Source organism: Labrus mixtus, chromosome 9, assembly GCF_963584025.1.
Source record: "Labrus mixtus chromosome 9, fLabMix1.1, whole genome shotgun sequence".
NCBI classification, from domain to species: Eukaryota; Metazoa; Chordata; class Actinopteri; order Labriformes; family Labridae; genus Labrus; species Labrus mixtus.
The window spans coordinates 25,618,504-25,634,283 of record NC_083620.1 but is presented as its reverse complement, the minus strand read 5'-3'; the positions used below and the strand labels follow the sequence as shown (position 1 = coordinate 25,634,283).

Here is a 15,780-nt window from a genome sequence, read left to right as displayed (position 1 = left end):
GAACAATACATATAAAAGGAGTTTACAAAGAAGGCTAGCTGCTCGAATATATTCATCCAACGTCCTGTTAATCAGTTGAATGACATTACCCATCTTCGTATCACTGCTTCAGTTTAAGTTTGTGACATTCTGCTTTATTAATCATTTGAGTAGAACAGAAAGGGTTCTTACAGTGGAAATGCCAGACCAGCAGTCCGGTCATGAGAGCAATAACCGCAGCGAAGACCACCGCTCCGATCACAGCCCCAACTTTCCCCGGACCCTTTTTCTTCTCAAGCTTTTTGTTATCTGAAGCTGGCAGGAACTGGACAGAGGTGTCCCAGTCTCTGTCCTAGGAAACAGAAACATAGTATCATGGTTAAATGGATACAAATAAATAAAACTTAAAGGCTTATATCACATCAACAATAAATTCCAAATAGTTCATGAAAAGCATTTCACAGGAAGATAAAACCACGGTGAAAATAAAGCGTCAAGAACTTCTTCTACAACAATGATTCTTCACTTACTCTGTTGATTGAATTTGTGCTTTAAGACAGAGTGGACGTAGCTGTTTGTTCATTATCCAAGTAGATAATCAACAGAGAACAGTGACGGCTGCAGACAACAAGTAGGTACATGCATATTATAGGAATGTCCAGGTCTGTGGTGACTCACTAAATTAGGGATTAGAATAAGACAAAACAGAGCTGCTCTTTGAAAAAAAATAGCTTGTCAACGGAACAAAATCTGAACTTTAAAAAAAAAAGAATAATCTGAAAATAAAAATACAGAAACACAGTTTCAGTGTTGGGCACTGTTAATGAATGAGAAGGGGACGTCATGCGTGACTCAGCTCTGTAGTTACATTTAAGAGGCAGGTAGAGAGGGGGGAGGGAGTACAAAGGTTTCAGCAAACAGAATCCTGTCAAACCTGCTGGGAGCAAACCACTCACAGAGCTGAAGAGGAACACAACAAGTGTTTTTTTCCCCCCCAAATGCTTGCTGTAGCATAACATTAAAAAAAGAAACACTGAACTACTTTAACGCATCACAAAATTTAGATCTGACAAACTTTCAATTGTTTCAATTTTAAACACATCGCTAAAACTTTACATTGTGTGCGTTGATAAGTGTGCCTGTAACTTTAAGAGCTATGAGCAGCTTATAGGCTCAACCTGCAGATCTATGTCTCTGTTGAAATGTTTAAAAAAACATGGGCAACACTTTATATATGTATAAATCTGACACACTTGATATGTGAGGAATGAATTACCTGGGATAGGGAAACAACTCCAGCATTAAAACTTAGTGCTGGACAGAATTGTGATCATCTTAAGAGCAGGCTGTTATGTTAGTTTCTCATGTAAAGCCATTGTGCAGATGTTGCTACATCATGTTATTTCACCAAATATTTCATGCATTATGGATTCACTGTCTGGGGTGATTCACAATTTCACAAAGTTACTATTAAAGGGAAATACATTTTAAAATACAGCTGATCAGCTCCTTAATGTGTCCGTCTCTAATCGTGATTTTCTGATTATTCTAGTGAAAAACAGAAGTGTGAATCTGAATACATATCACGTAATCATTAAGTGTCACCAGAGATCATTGATCTACACATGCTAAACTAGCATAGCAACACGACTTCAGACCTGATCAAGAGTGCCCTGGAGGACAGATTCTCTGAGACTGAAGGGCATTGTATAGGCTATACATCACAATACTGTGACGTTGGGGAGTCATCTCAAAATGTATCCTCGTCTCGAGAAGAGAAGGACTCAAGTGAACAAGTTGCAACAGGGCGGAGGAACCAGGAGGAATTCAGGTGTCAGCCATTTGAGGTCGATGCTTCCCAACCTTCTCTGATGGAGCTCAGGGAGGTTTCCACACGGTTATTTTGTGAGGAATCACAAATGAATAGTCTCCATTCTAAGGAGCTTTTCCACAGAGTTTGAGCCGCTTTAAAGGTTATTGAGTATGTTCTTATGTATTAATGCACTGGGGAAGTAACCTCTATTTTAATGTCCTAACTTCTTTGAAACAAGGTGATCGGCTGGTGCATCCTCTAAAAGGCATGTTTGTTTAGATGAGATCTCAAAAACTTGTTTTATTCTGAAACACATTTGAGGCCCTTGTATATAAAAATGTAACACTTCACTTGTTATTGTCATGGAGCTTAGGAAACTAGTTTGCCTCTTATTAGAACAGATCTAAGACTTTGTTAAATAAATCTAAAACATGTTATGTGAGCGTCTTGTTGTTGTGTTTGTCCTTCAATGACATGTTAGTCCTTATGCAAACCGATGTGGTGTTGATAGAGCAGCCTGTGTGGCTGCAGATCATTCCACCCTCTCAGGTGTTGTATGTAGGTCTGTGTGTGGATTGAAAACACAGGTCCTCTTTCTATTTCATGTCTGACAGGTTTGCTATAGGTATGCAGGTTCATGAACCTATAACCCACTTGTTTCTTTTGTCTCTGAAGCAGTTAAGGTCACTTTCAATCTGATGCGTTCAACTGTCCTATAAGTACACACCAACGTTAACAAATCAACATCTGTGTCATCCAGGCAACATTAGAACCCTAAAGACCAAACATAAAATGATCAAATTAAGTTAACTGCATTTAAAAAGTTTGGGCTTAACAAAGGATAAGATTCTTACCGACTTCGGGGTGTATCTCATGTCACTGTCCATGTCCTGACAAGACTGCTCAAATTAAAACAAAAAAATACCAAAAACACCTGAACCACTCCTTTCCCCCCCCAAACGTCTCCTCTTCTTGATTATTTCTTTGACTTGTAGAAGTTGTTGTAAGCCGCCCACAGGCTGTTTGTCGAGGTGAAACTGAAGGCCTGGTCGTCAAGACACAAATCCGTCTGCTTGTAAACCAATTCAACCTGCTCGCACCAAAATAAAAAAAAAATAAAAACTCCACGCAGGTGAGATCTAACAGGAGAGAAACTTCTCCTGCAGTTTTGAAAAGAAGGCTCTTCTCAGGTCGAGATGTTCACAACTGTCTACCTGCCCTGGAAAATGTCGCCTACCTAGTGTGATTCCTGACCGAGGGAAACTGAGGAAACTATTTTCCGGGATCTTCGGGTTTCTGCAGGCGTGACTCAAACCCGAATACACCTGTGGTGACTTCCTGTTTACCTGCCACAGGTGAGGTATGTTTTATAGATTAAGTTTACGTTATTTTTGATCTGAAAATGCCTACAGAACGTTTTAAAAACAATAAAACACATTATTAACTTAATTATCTTACGAATAGGTATATTTAGCGATACATTTAGTTGTGTTTTGAAGCTGCTGTGGCCATTTTAGCCTGGACCCATTTCCACGCACTTTTTTGTAAAATTATAAAACATTGAAGTTGTTTTAAATTAATACATTTTTTAAACCATAAGGGTGCAGTCTATTTTTTTTAGTATCAGTCTCGTGATCATATCGCAGATGTGTTTGTGTAATTCAACGATGATGACTCAATTCACGACTGATGAGACATCAGTTTCTGTTTGAGTAAACAGGACGCCCACGTCTGAGGGTAAGCCCCTCGGTCTATACGCGGGTATATTTCAACATTTCACAACAATCATTTGAGAGAATGTAATGATCTGCTGGGCTTAATAAGTTAATCATTGAAAATCAAACAGCTTGTTACCAGAACTCATTTGATAGCCTACGTCTTTTTTCTTTGTTAACAAAGCTTCAGGACAGTCCCAGATGTGAATGATTAAATGAACACACACAACATACTGGTCATAACTTCTTTGAAGAGTATTACCTCAAACATAGGTGTAACTTAAAATAAAAATATTTAGCCTATATGGGCCATTCTACCGAATTGGTTCAACGTCAGGTTGGAAATATTTTGAAATTTTTTAAGTTTTATTCCCAATTTTTTCCCCCTATATATATTGTTCCATATCTGAAGTACACATATCTGGTAAAATAATCGTCAAATTTGATATTGTATTTTTAGACTCTTTTGGAATGTATTTCCTCTCCCCAAACTTGTCACTACCGAAACATAGTATTAAACTATGATAAAAACAATATTATGTTAACCTGTTAGTATTATGTTTACTTCCCTTATGTAAAGATTATTTTTTTAACAAATTTTTATTGAAGGTTTTCACAATAAAATCAATAAAAATGTTTGTTTTTTTAACAAATTTCTAATTTAATTTTTTTTAAATTCTTGTGCATGTGCAATCTTTCGTTCTAAAATGTAAAACACTGATCAGATTGATTTCAGAGTTAATGATTTATGAGATGGAACATACAGTTAACCAATCAGTATCATAACATTTTAGTTGATAACTCAATATATCTATATTTTTGTAAAAACAACTAGTGTTTCAGTAGTGACCAGTATTTTTTTTTTTTTTTTTTTTTTACAACAGCCACAAATTGTGGGTGACCTGCCACCCTTCTAGATCCGCCCCTGGAAGATAGCCTACACTTTATCAACCCAGAGAGGGGAAATTCAATATTACATTCTGTTGTTTACCGTGCAACAAACTCGGGCTCACACACACACACACACACACACATTCCTGAGGATTCAGTGTCTTGCTCAAAGGCACCTCTCCAGCTACCAGATTAATTTCCAGACCTGGTCAACACCGGGACTTGAACCGGCGACCCATTCAGATCTCAACCCATGTCCCTACAGACTGATTTACTGCAGACCCCAATTATTTGATATTTATTATATTTTATCTAATAGTTTCTACAAAACTTCTGCATTTATCGAGCCGTGAGAGCACAGGACTGGTCAATGTATGATCTATCTATCTATCCATCCATCCGTCCGTCCATCCATAAAAACGACATATCCATATGGAAGTTGTGAGTTTATTGATGTGTATTCCCCCTGTAACCATAAACCGGTTTCCACTGGTGTCAATCAATTATTTTAAAATCACTAATATGCATATTCTATTAGTTCCCATTCCCCTCCCACAATCAAGCAGGCAGTTACAAGATTGAAGCCGTTTGGGTGCATAGTGAGACAGTCACATACAGAGATACTGTCACAGGAAGAGAAAAAAAAAATAGAAAACAAACTTAAAAATATATATCATCATATCATTTCATAAAGAACAATGCACACCACAGGTATTCCTTCAGAAAAAAAAGCCATGATTGCAACATCAACTATACAGGCATACAAAGACAATACTAAGAGAGAGAGAGAAAAGAGGACTCTAGGATTCAGTTTGTGTCTTTCTCCACCTGTAAAAATACACAAGCTATATTTTTTTTTCTCAAAAACCAGCTCTCCAAGCCTTGTCTTCCTGCGTGTCTCTGTCTGCCTGCACAGCCCTCCAGCTCCATGTTGTCTTCAACTGGCTTTCATTCAGGGCCGGCCCAGGCTTTTCAGGGAATGAAAACCGCCCAAAGTCCAGGTCGCAACATTTCCTTATACTTCCCCCCCAAATATTAAAGACAGTTTTAGTACCCACTAAAATTATCTATTTCATTTTCAAGTTGGCATATTTAGGTTAAGAATGAGCTTTGTTTGGCGTTAGATAATGCACCACCGAATCCATTAAGTTTGGTACATTTTCACTCTACTGGGGCAGCTTCTTGTTTCGGGTTGAGCCTCGGGCCGGTCCTGTTTTGATCCATCAGGATGTTCTACTCTTTAAGTCAATAGTCGCTACAGTAATGTGTGAATACAATATCCCCAAAGTGTTATTTGTAAGTAGCATTATGGTGCTTGTTGTAGTTTTATTGTTGCTTCAGATGAGTAAAAACAAACACAATGAAAAAGAAAAAAAAACAGAAAACAACAAAACTTGTTTATCGGTGGGGGCATGCCACCTCCTGCTGTCACAATGTTTATGACAAGTGTATTTAAAAGAAAGCCACATAACAACCTGGTACATAGTATGGAAAAAAAAAGGCTTCCAAAATACATTCAACTATGTAACACATCTCAGTAGGCATTACTTTGTCCATTAGTTTATTCTGATCCCTGTGGATGAAAGGTTGTATTTGTGTGTGTAAAAGGGGATTGGTTACAACATTCACAGGGTACAGAGTAGGTTTTTGTGTGATGTGTTTGAGCTGGGGGTCTGTGCACACCTTCACCTCCATCTCCATCTGACTGGGCGCCTGCAAACACAAATCATGACCACCGAGCGAAGAACCCCTAAACCAACTGATTACCTCCTACCTGGGAGACAAGGTGGAATAAAAACATCTACTTTATATATATTTAAACTGCATATGTATATTTTGTCTGTTATAATAACAAAGAACAGAAAGTAAAATAGTCCATGGTTTCATTTTTTTCTCATTTGTCGTTCACTATACATTTTAATTAGGTACAAAGAACCTTCATATACAAGCAATTTATTGAGAGGAAAAAAAAAGAACAAAATAAAACACCAACTCTTTGAGAGAAAGCCATCAGTAACTGCAGGGAGGACACTTTGCATGATGGCGCCCTAAGGCTAAGTGTCTGTTATGCCAGTTTAATGATGGCTACTCAAGAACATTTTTAATAACGGTTTGATTTTCTGTCCACTTTTTAAAAATAAAGAAAATGTCTGAAGAAATGTTATACATCTTGAATCGGAGAAAGCTGTATTCATAATTACATAAAAATCTGCAGAATCACATTTTTCCATAATGCAACATGGCAGATACATCACCTTATTCAAAAGAAAATGATCAAAAAAGAGCTCTATAGTACAGTAGCAGTAGTAGAAGTAGTAGCATTATTTAAGGATTGTTTTGAACAAACCAGAAAAATGGAGTTTGGATGTATGCAAATGATTTTAACAATAGCATATGTTATTGGTCAGTAGTATGTTTCCCCCTCAGCGCCCCCTGTCGGCTCTGGTTAGACCTGCATCTGCTCCAGGTATTTGTAGGTGGGGTTTTCGTAGCCATGATTCTGCATCTTGCTGAGGTGGCGCTCCTCTGGTGTCAGCATGGGGTCAACCTGTTAAGACAAACACACGGCACTCATGATGGCTGACCTCAACAAGGGCAACTCGCCTCCAGAGGGGAAAAACATGCTGTGTGTGTCGTTATTCAAATACCGCAGGGACATTCAATCTAATTTCCCTTTGCATTTGCCCGAGACTTCATTTCCATAGGAGATGCTAATAATCTAAATCTGACACTTTGGATAAGATTGATGGCACTACGTTTAGAGCAGAGGTGTGTGTGTGTGTGTGTGTGTGTGTGTGTGTGATTCACAATCTCCTCCAAATATCAGGTGACGTACCTCCACGATGCCGTGACTGATGGTGCCATATTGCCTCTTCCTCAAAAGCACCAGACTGATCACAATCACGGTTGCTATGGCCACTGCGATTACCAGCAAGCCAATAAGTGCGCTGCTGCCGAAGCTGAAGTCCTCTCCCAGGGGGCGGTACGACTCCTGACAGGTAGAACAGGTGAGAGGGAAAACAGAGCGAGGGAGCGGTGAGGAGACTGTACACGCACAGCTGAGCACTGTCGTCTCTGCAGTAATAATGAGTGCATGGTAAAAATACATCTTCATTTTTTTTTTTACACTGCATCATCATAATGCTGTTATATGACAACTGAAATAAAGTTCCCCACTCCGGTATCTAAAAAAACATTTGATCATGACTGTATTAAAATAAAAACTATTTAAATATTCAACCTTGTTTTCCCCCCTAATATTCTTTAGTTTATAACCAATAATCATGTGTTCATTAAAGGCTTTATATGCCATTTTTTGATCCAGCAGATGTCGCCCTTGAGCACCAGCATGAAACCAAAACAACTCGCGCTGCATTGTTGTGTTAGCATGCTAATGCTAGCGATCTTTATTATGCTCGTATCTTCACACTGCATGTAAATTTACCTGAAATGAGCGTGATCTAGAAACACAGTTAAGCAGTGAGTACAGTATGTTATTCTTCTTTTCTCTAGTCCCTCAATTAAACAACTTTTATACACGAGGGGAGGAGTCAGCCGGCCGTCCGGGCGATGTAAACAAACTGAAGATAGGACTCTGAAAACTCTGAAAACATCACAGACAGTGGGACTCGGGTGTTACACCCATTGTAGACAGTCATGACTCACAGAGTTATTTTCAGAGGATATACTTGATTTATATTATATTTAAGTGTGAAAAATCACATATAAAGACTTTAATGACTACTAAACGTAACATAAAGTCTCCTCTGGTGTTTTGAGTGTAAGCATCACTCTAATGCAAACACACAGGGTTGGAAAAGGTGTAGCAAGCATTTGCTTCTTGCCCTGATCAATACTTCTTATTTGCTGAATTCTGTGTTTCCACACAGAGGAGGCTGAGAGGAAATTGTTACAATAATCAATAGTCATTATGAAAAGATAAATTAGGAGCATCTGTGTTCATATATAGAAGAACCTCCCTTCAAACATAAACTTGTATTTTCAAGGAAACCGATTTGTGACTATCGGAGGTGGGTTCTTCCAGCTATGCAGGTAAAAGATAGTTTGATTTCAACTCAGCCGAGCCTTGATAGTAAAAAAAAATATCACTTTTAGATCTTAATCAAGAATAGCTTTGAAATGGGGGAGAATGCACCCCTCCTCTTGTGTTATCTTATTAAACCACAGTGAAGCAGGGACAACATCCCTGTCGGCATTAAGACATGATCCAGTTGTGAATGGTGTGTCCACATGCATGATGTATGTCTTTGTGAAAAGATTGTGTAATAACTTTGTCGATTCAATATAAACACACAATCACAGTCGCCTGTATTCATCTTCACGATGTAACGTGGCACATATGACACAGACTACTCATATGTAGACAATCCCTGAGGATTCTGGTTACTGCTCATTCACACACATAAACGGAGCACTCTCAGTTTGTGTGGATTCCCATTCATAATATGAACCCAGATTTCCAATGTGTACATTCTGATACATTCACAAAAGAAAACATGCACTCATGCATAAATAACCAAAACATATTAGTCTGAACAGAAATCTAAAAAAAAAGAAAAAAGAAAAAGGGGCTTCAGGGTTCTTTTCCAAAGCTGTGTTTTTTTTTCTGTGATGTAGTAATCACTGCAGAACGAGTATCTCTGCACACTCCCACACTCCCTCCGTCTTTAATCTGGTCCCCCACTACAGATAAACTACAGTTCCCCAGGAAGCCCTGTGGAGGGCGCCGCTATACTCACCAGCTCATCATCATGCATAACGCTGACTCTCTCTGCACTGTAAACCACTTCTTTAACATCCAGAGACTCATCAATCACCTGTCAACACAGACAGGGGAGCCCAGGTTACTCTCACCCACAGCGTGTGTGTGTGTGTGTGTGTGTGAGATCGTGTGTGTGTGTGTGTGAGAGATAGATAGAGAGAGAGAAAGGAGAGAGACAGGCAGGCGATGTGCAGCCAAGTCAACTGTAAGGATTATCTGTGTTTGGGTGATGGTATACTTGATGCTGTCTTGTACAAACTGGAAGGAGAGAGGGAGGGAGGGGGGTTGGGGGGTTTGCAAGCATCGACAACAGACTTTTCTAGGCACACAGTTACATGTCTTTCCAAAACAAACTATAAACCACTCGTTACTGAGATCTCTAATCTGAAGAAGAAGAAGAAGAAGAAGCGCTGTGAGTAAAAGAGGGCGTGTTCGGGAGGCTGAAACAAAATCTGCAGTATGTAGAGACAGAGCAGTCCAGAGTCTGTTTCTCACAAAGGATAGTCAGAAAAAGGAAATTTTTAGGTGTCACCACCATTTGTTTTCGTAACCTCAGATTGCTCCATCTTAGAAGACTAGCATTTCAAAAAAGAAACATGCAGGCAGTCAGAAACTTGCATGATTCATCACACACACACACACACACACACACACACACACAAATACAAATACAAATACACAGCTTTGCAGTCAGTGTTGGATTAGCATGCAAAAAGACAGCAAACATTCATCAGCCAAGAACGGTTTAAAAACTCCATGGAAGCAATGGTGTGTCTGGCAGAGGAGAAGTAGCATGCGATGACTGCAGCACAAAGTGTGGAGTTGATCTGAATGAGGGATGGTTGGCAGAGGCCAAAGAGAGAAACGCAAATAGCCCAGTGTGAAATAGCCGTAACTATGACAACATAGTTACCGGAATTATCTGGCTCATTAGAAGCTGAACTCAAGAGAGCTACGTTAAGAGCGCCGTATGTACTCATCAACTTCAACAAAATCGGCACATTTGCCTCGGCCTGAGGTTGTGGTAATGACGTTAACCCTGCAAATCAGTTTTTACTTCATAGACTTTGTAGGACAGGGGACAAAATGTAATACATCAAAAAAAACATATTTTTCTTCTGCTTTAACAAAGCTACTCTCAGTTCAAGAGTTCAGGCAGTAAGAAAGTTAAAACAGAGATGACATTAAGCTCTTACCACATTATTGCTGATCTTAGGTTTGCTGTTGATGATTCTCTCCTCAGCACCAATCAGACCGTCTAACCCAGACATGGCGGAGCCTGCAGGAGGGGAAACAGCACAGTCAATAACAGTGGAGCTGCACAAACACAAACACAAACAAACAAGAGGTGGTGGAACGCTGCTGCACACAGCTATACAGCTCTTATTCTCACAATTGTCGCCTCAGTCTCCATTAGTGCGCTGGTGACAACAAAGCCCTTTCTTCCATTCAGCTCTGTGTGTGTGTCCACTGTGAAGCCAATATGACAATGACCCCCACATTTTCTATAGAGGCTCTCTCAGTGAAGCTTTAGTTGTAGCTAATGCTACTCTGTAAACATCGAGCTACATGCATTGACTAAATGAACCATGACTCATTCTGCCATGTTGTTTCCTGTATTACACACTTCAAACTAAAATCCCACATAGCCCCACTGAGATTTGAACAGAAGATAATTTCTTAAAAACCCAGTGGGTTTCGGTAAGTGGCTAAGCCAAGAACTGGGTCTGAGTGTCAAATATGCATGTTAAACTGATGGTTTAGAAATAGGCATCTGCTCTATTAATATACACACAGCGGATATGCCATGAATTAATCAAAGACTGAGAGAAGGGAGAGTGAGTGAGACAGAGAGGGCTGAATCCTGAACAATGTACAGCAGTCCGGCATTAACTTTTCTTGTCTGCCGCTGCAGCAGCTAGGCCAGCCCATGCTAAATACTTAAGAGCAGCACAATTGCCTTTGGATTAAGCGAGGGACAATGATGTGTGTTTACAAGCCCCCCCCTTTTTTTTTTTTTAAGCAGAAGAAGTGACGTCTGAAACTCTGGCAGGTTATCAGATGGTACTGCGGGGTGCACATCGTGTCACAGCCAGACACAATAACACACAGCACAAAGGGAGTGACCTCTAACGGGAACAATGTGACCTCTATTCTGCATGGATTTCAGAAAGTGCTGAAGCGACTGGAAATCTTGTCAAACATTTTTTTTTTTTTGCTATTCCCTAACCTTTTTAAGATTATAGATTTGTGAAGCGAGGCACGGGCAGATTAATCGATGAAGAAAATGACGCTAAGTAGCAGTAGTAAAAAATAAACTGTGAATACAGAGGGACAAAGTGCAAGAGGGAGGAGATAACATTTATGTACATTTAGAAAAAAATCAATATATGATTTATGTTCAACAATTAGTGGACAGTGTCTGTGCGTTCACTGAGTAAGATCACAGGGTTATGTCCAGATCAGACAAATCAGATGACGTAACCACCTTTCTGTCTCAGACTTGGAGGACAAATTGGGCTAATTTAGATTGGGCTGTGGGTCAGCAGCAGAAACACTGAGCCTGAGACAGGCCCACTAAATCACACAGCTCCTATCAGGAAGAAGGGGACTGATGAGGGGAATGTGGGTGTGGGTGGGGGAATAATTAAGTAAGGTGCTTTGACAAATGTACTAAAGACAGGATGACAGCGAACACAAGACTGAAGGGTCTCTCTGAGAGGGGAGCCGGCTGTGCTCTACAGTATCTCTACAAGACTACTGAAAAATGTTCTATTCAGCATTTGGTGATAATCCTCACATGATGAAAAGCAGAAAAAGCAACTGAAACCCCAACCACGCAGCCCATGTGAGTCATCAAACAAAAATATAAAAATGAACCACCAGATGGCTTCTGAACAAACAGAAATGGTGGGAGAGAGAGGATCCCAAATTACACAAGGGGAAGAGGAGAGCAGTGGAACAAAAATAGTAGATGGAAATGGCTTGGGAGTTGAGGAGGCGGGGGAAAAAAACAAGACGCAACAGAGGCACCAACCTTTCTTGAAGGCACGTGGGGAGTCTGATAGATCGCCTTGGAATTCGAAATGAACAACAGAAAAAAAAAGGAGAACAGAAAAAGGGGGAAGGAGAGAAGAGAAAAAACTTAGGTGAAAAGAGAAAGGCAGGATTATCAAGCTGTGTTAATTGATTAGGAAGAGGAAGAGTTAAGCAGGGAAGAGTCCAAAAATAAAATTGAAAAGTAACCAAAATCAGAAAAAGGGAGCCATTTCAAAATTGGCTAGCTCTGTCTAAGTCCTCTAGGATGTTGGCATGTGTATTAATGTTGCTTTGGGATTTACTTGTAATTTGCCTTCCATCTTGCCGGAAGCGATCCATCCATCACTTTTTTTTCCTCCCTTTGAGGATTCAATCTTTTGTTTGGCACCAATGTGATAAAGACGAGAACCATAACGGCTCATTTTCCCCCCTAAGCTTTTGGCTCCAGCGCTGCACCAAAGCCCGAGGCTTTGTGCGTTTATCTGAACTTCAGTAGTGCTGCATTGAGGGCTAGGCCGCAGGGAACTGTGCAGGCAAAGATAAGTCCAAACCCATGGCTTCACAGCACATTCGCATCGCCATAAAACACATTGTAAACCTTTCCTCCCTCACTATTCAACAGTTCTGACATGCTTCATCACCAACGTCCTTCAGAAAAGATTTGTGTGTATGGCCTTTTTGTTCTCCACACAACCACAGTGTTGTTCATGATGCTGCTCGTGACTGTCTGAGGCTCGGAGCTGCTCACCCTCTGGTTCTGACCGGGACCCCAAGGATGTGACTTGGAAGGGGCGGTAGGGTTTGCCCTCGGGCAGGGGCACTTCCACGCTCTCCTCTGATGACACGGTGACATCTGGCTGTGATTCAGAAATAGACGACAGGAACTGGTCCATGTCGGCTTTCTGCTCCTGGAGTAGCTCGTCTGCAGGAAAAAGGCATAAACAAAGCATGAGATGGTCGGGCACATGCTAACACCTGTCAAGCTGAGACATTTCAATAATGAGCTCTGATTACTGTTAACATGCTTTTAAAAACCGAGCTGCAACTGCTGCTGCAAGAGATGTCTGTTCCCATTTCCACTAACTACCAATTAGTATTTTTTGCGGAGAGCTATTTTCTGGGTAAATCTGCACATCTCCCAACAGGATGCTGCATGGTGAAAGCTGTGACCCAGTTCTGTCACTGAAGCAGCTCCACTTTAATCCGTGCTGCAACAACATGCCACGCTTCCTTTAATCAGCCAAAGCAAACAAAAAAGATAATAGTAAAAGGTATCAGGCATTGCCGGTCTTAAATTGTACTGCTTTGTCCTGAAAGCAGTTTGCAGCTTTAAATTGAATTCTTCAAACAAGAGCTGGAGAGCAAAGCCCCTCTGAATACAGAGAGCGGTGACTGTAATCAATTCCTCTCAACAGATTCACACTGAAAACAATGCAGCACTTTTCTCACAGTCAGTGCTAAAGCTTGTCTACTGGTCTCCTCCTGAATTGATGTTTGCAAAATGATTCTGTCTTTTTTGAAACAACTGTAATAATAATAATGATAATAATTGAGGGTCTACACAAATGTGATGTTTTAGCTCTATCTGTCCGGATCATGTGCACAATCATTTCACTTTATTTCTCATTTCAGCTGAACACCACTCACCTATTTCATCTTGAATCTCCTCAGCGACATAAGGAACTTTGTAGAGCAGAGAGAGACTCTGGTTCATCCTCTCCTCAATGACACGCAGGTGGGTCATTACCTGGAGGTTAAAAAAACAAAAAAGACAAACAGGAAGTCATGGAACCAAAAGTGTTTGATGAAATGAGTCGAAAGTTACTGCAGCTGAAGAGGTGACTTCAACTTATCGGACAGGACAACACGTGTTTGTGAGGTGACGTAAAGACTATAAGAAGATAAAAACACTTATTTGAAAAGTGTCTGCATCTTTAATATCCCAAAGCAGCAGATGAAGGAGCTGTTGTGTTTGCAGAACTTTCATTTAATCATGTTTTTAAAAAAATCTGTGAGCAACAGCAAACCGGGAGGCCAAAATGTAAACATCTGAAACAACTACATATTTATATGGAGCTGTCATGGAAAATGGCAGCAGTGCGCTGTGTGGTAGAGAGCACATTTTCTCATGATTATTCACACTCGCTCACAGCCAGCCAACTTGCAGACATGAAACAAGTTGCTGCACGTAATGTTCAAATCAGTTTTGGAGGCTCTGAATCGACCTGACAGGCTCTGCTGCCTGTCAGCTACGATGATAACCCCCGTACAACAGCGTGGATACAAAAACAAAACACTAACTTCCCTGATCAAACAAAAAGCTAAACTTTTTTGTTTTGAAAACAGTTGTGTTCAACATCAATATGATGTTGAAAGAGGAGAAAATATTTCTGCATTTTCTGCTGCCAAAGTGGTTGGCAGTATATGAAAAGCTACCCGCCACAGACAAAGCTGACCGGCTCTTGGCAGGTAACTGGTGTTTATTTCCCACAATGATGATAGACTGTTTTAATCTTTCAACACATGGCTGCAGTGCACCAGAGCCAGCAACAGATGGCAATGATGCACCTTTCCCATTAAGAGCAAGCTGCAGCCCCTGTGGCACCTTCCTGTTCCATGTTCGACTAACAATCCTCCCTATGAAGACTACATGTCCCGATGTTTCAGAGATTTTTGATGCATCAAGGAACCTCTCATAAGCTGCTGAGGCTTTCACATTAAAAGGGAATAATCGTGATCCCATAGCGGTTATATAAAGCAAAGAAATCCTTCTTTTTTTACAAAGGATTTCTTTAATGCACTTCCAAGTCGCAGATCAAATAAACATATAGGAGAGGAGTTGGAAAAAAAATGGTAAAGTCAGATTTAAACTTCCTGCAGGATTGGCTTTCCTGAGTGGGAAAAATACACAGGATCCAGCTTGACAAATAAACACAGTGCAAGGACAACAAAACAAACTAGCTTCCCATGACTGAGCACCGAGGCTCGCTGCCTCCAAGATCCAACAATTCATCTAAATAGCAAGCCTCCGGTCCCTTTCCCCTGCTCCACCGTGTTGTTTCATCCATCTGCTGTGCTATCTGTAATGGTGGCTCATAACTATAAATGGTGTCGAAGGGCACGGGCACACACACACAGGCGAGTGCATCTAACAGAGGAGCTTCCAGCCAAATCCCCGTGCAGCGGCTCAGAGTCCAGCATTACACAAGACCTGTGCAATGTTAATCTTCGGCTGGAGCTTAAGTGAATGAAACGCACGCCCTCTCTCTCTCTCTCCGTCAAACAAGCCTACTAACTCCTCCTGGGCTTCAAATCAGAGAAAACGCACGCTCTTTCTACCTCCTACACACTTGGAAACAGGGCAGAGAGGAGCAGGCTGAGACTTCATTATCCCTCCCCTGTCTGAGCAGGGATAGGCAGAGTGTGAGGTTTTTGGAGCGGCTCGACGCGAGGGTTCAGATTTACTGACGGTCTGTAGTAGAATACATCTTCACTGTTGAAGCTCGTTAAGGCCGGATGAAAACATACAAAAACGGTCAGGTACCCATTAAGCAGAGTTA

General features: G+C 40.7%; 2 protein-coding genes across 3 annotated transcripts in view; both read right to left on the bottom strand.

Annotated features, from left to right (window-relative positions):
• Positions 1 to 15,780, bottom strand: part of st14a (ST14 transmembrane serine protease matriptase a) — a 140,627-nt gene that overhangs the window by 8,057 nt on the left and 116,790 nt on the right. Inside the window, exons 2-3 of one of the 2 annotated variants that reach the window (XM_061047097.1) lie at positions 2,647 to 3,025; positions 172 to 331 (exon numbers count right to left, since the gene is read on the bottom strand). In XM_061047097.1, the coding sequence (XP_060903080.1) occupies positions 172 to 331; positions 2,647 to 2,679 (193 nt within the window). In that variant the 5' untranslated portion in view covers positions 2,680 to 3,025. Of the gene's footprint in view, positions 1 to 171; positions 332 to 2,646; positions 3,080 to 15,780 lie in introns of those variants that run through there. The other variant, XM_061047096.1, reaches the window with a different exon arrangement.
• The window catches only part of aplp2 (amyloid beta (A4) precursor-like protein 2), a 56,255-nt gene continuing 45,302 nt past the window's right edge, over positions 4,828 to 15,780 (bottom strand). Inside the window, exons 12-17 of the mRNA XM_061047106.1 lie at positions 13,868 to 13,967; positions 12,969 to 13,142; positions 10,378 to 10,460; positions 9,159 to 9,236; positions 7,235 to 7,390; positions 4,828 to 6,946 (exon numbers count right to left, since the gene is read on the bottom strand). Coding sequence (XP_060903089.1) covers positions 6,845 to 6,946; positions 7,235 to 7,390; positions 9,159 to 9,236; positions 10,378 to 10,460; positions 12,969 to 13,142; positions 13,868 to 13,967 — 693 coding nt within the window. The 3' untranslated portion in view covers positions 4,828 to 6,844. The remainder of the gene's footprint in view (positions 6,947 to 7,234; positions 7,391 to 9,158; positions 9,237 to 10,377; positions 10,461 to 12,968; positions 13,143 to 13,867; positions 13,968 to 15,780) is intronic.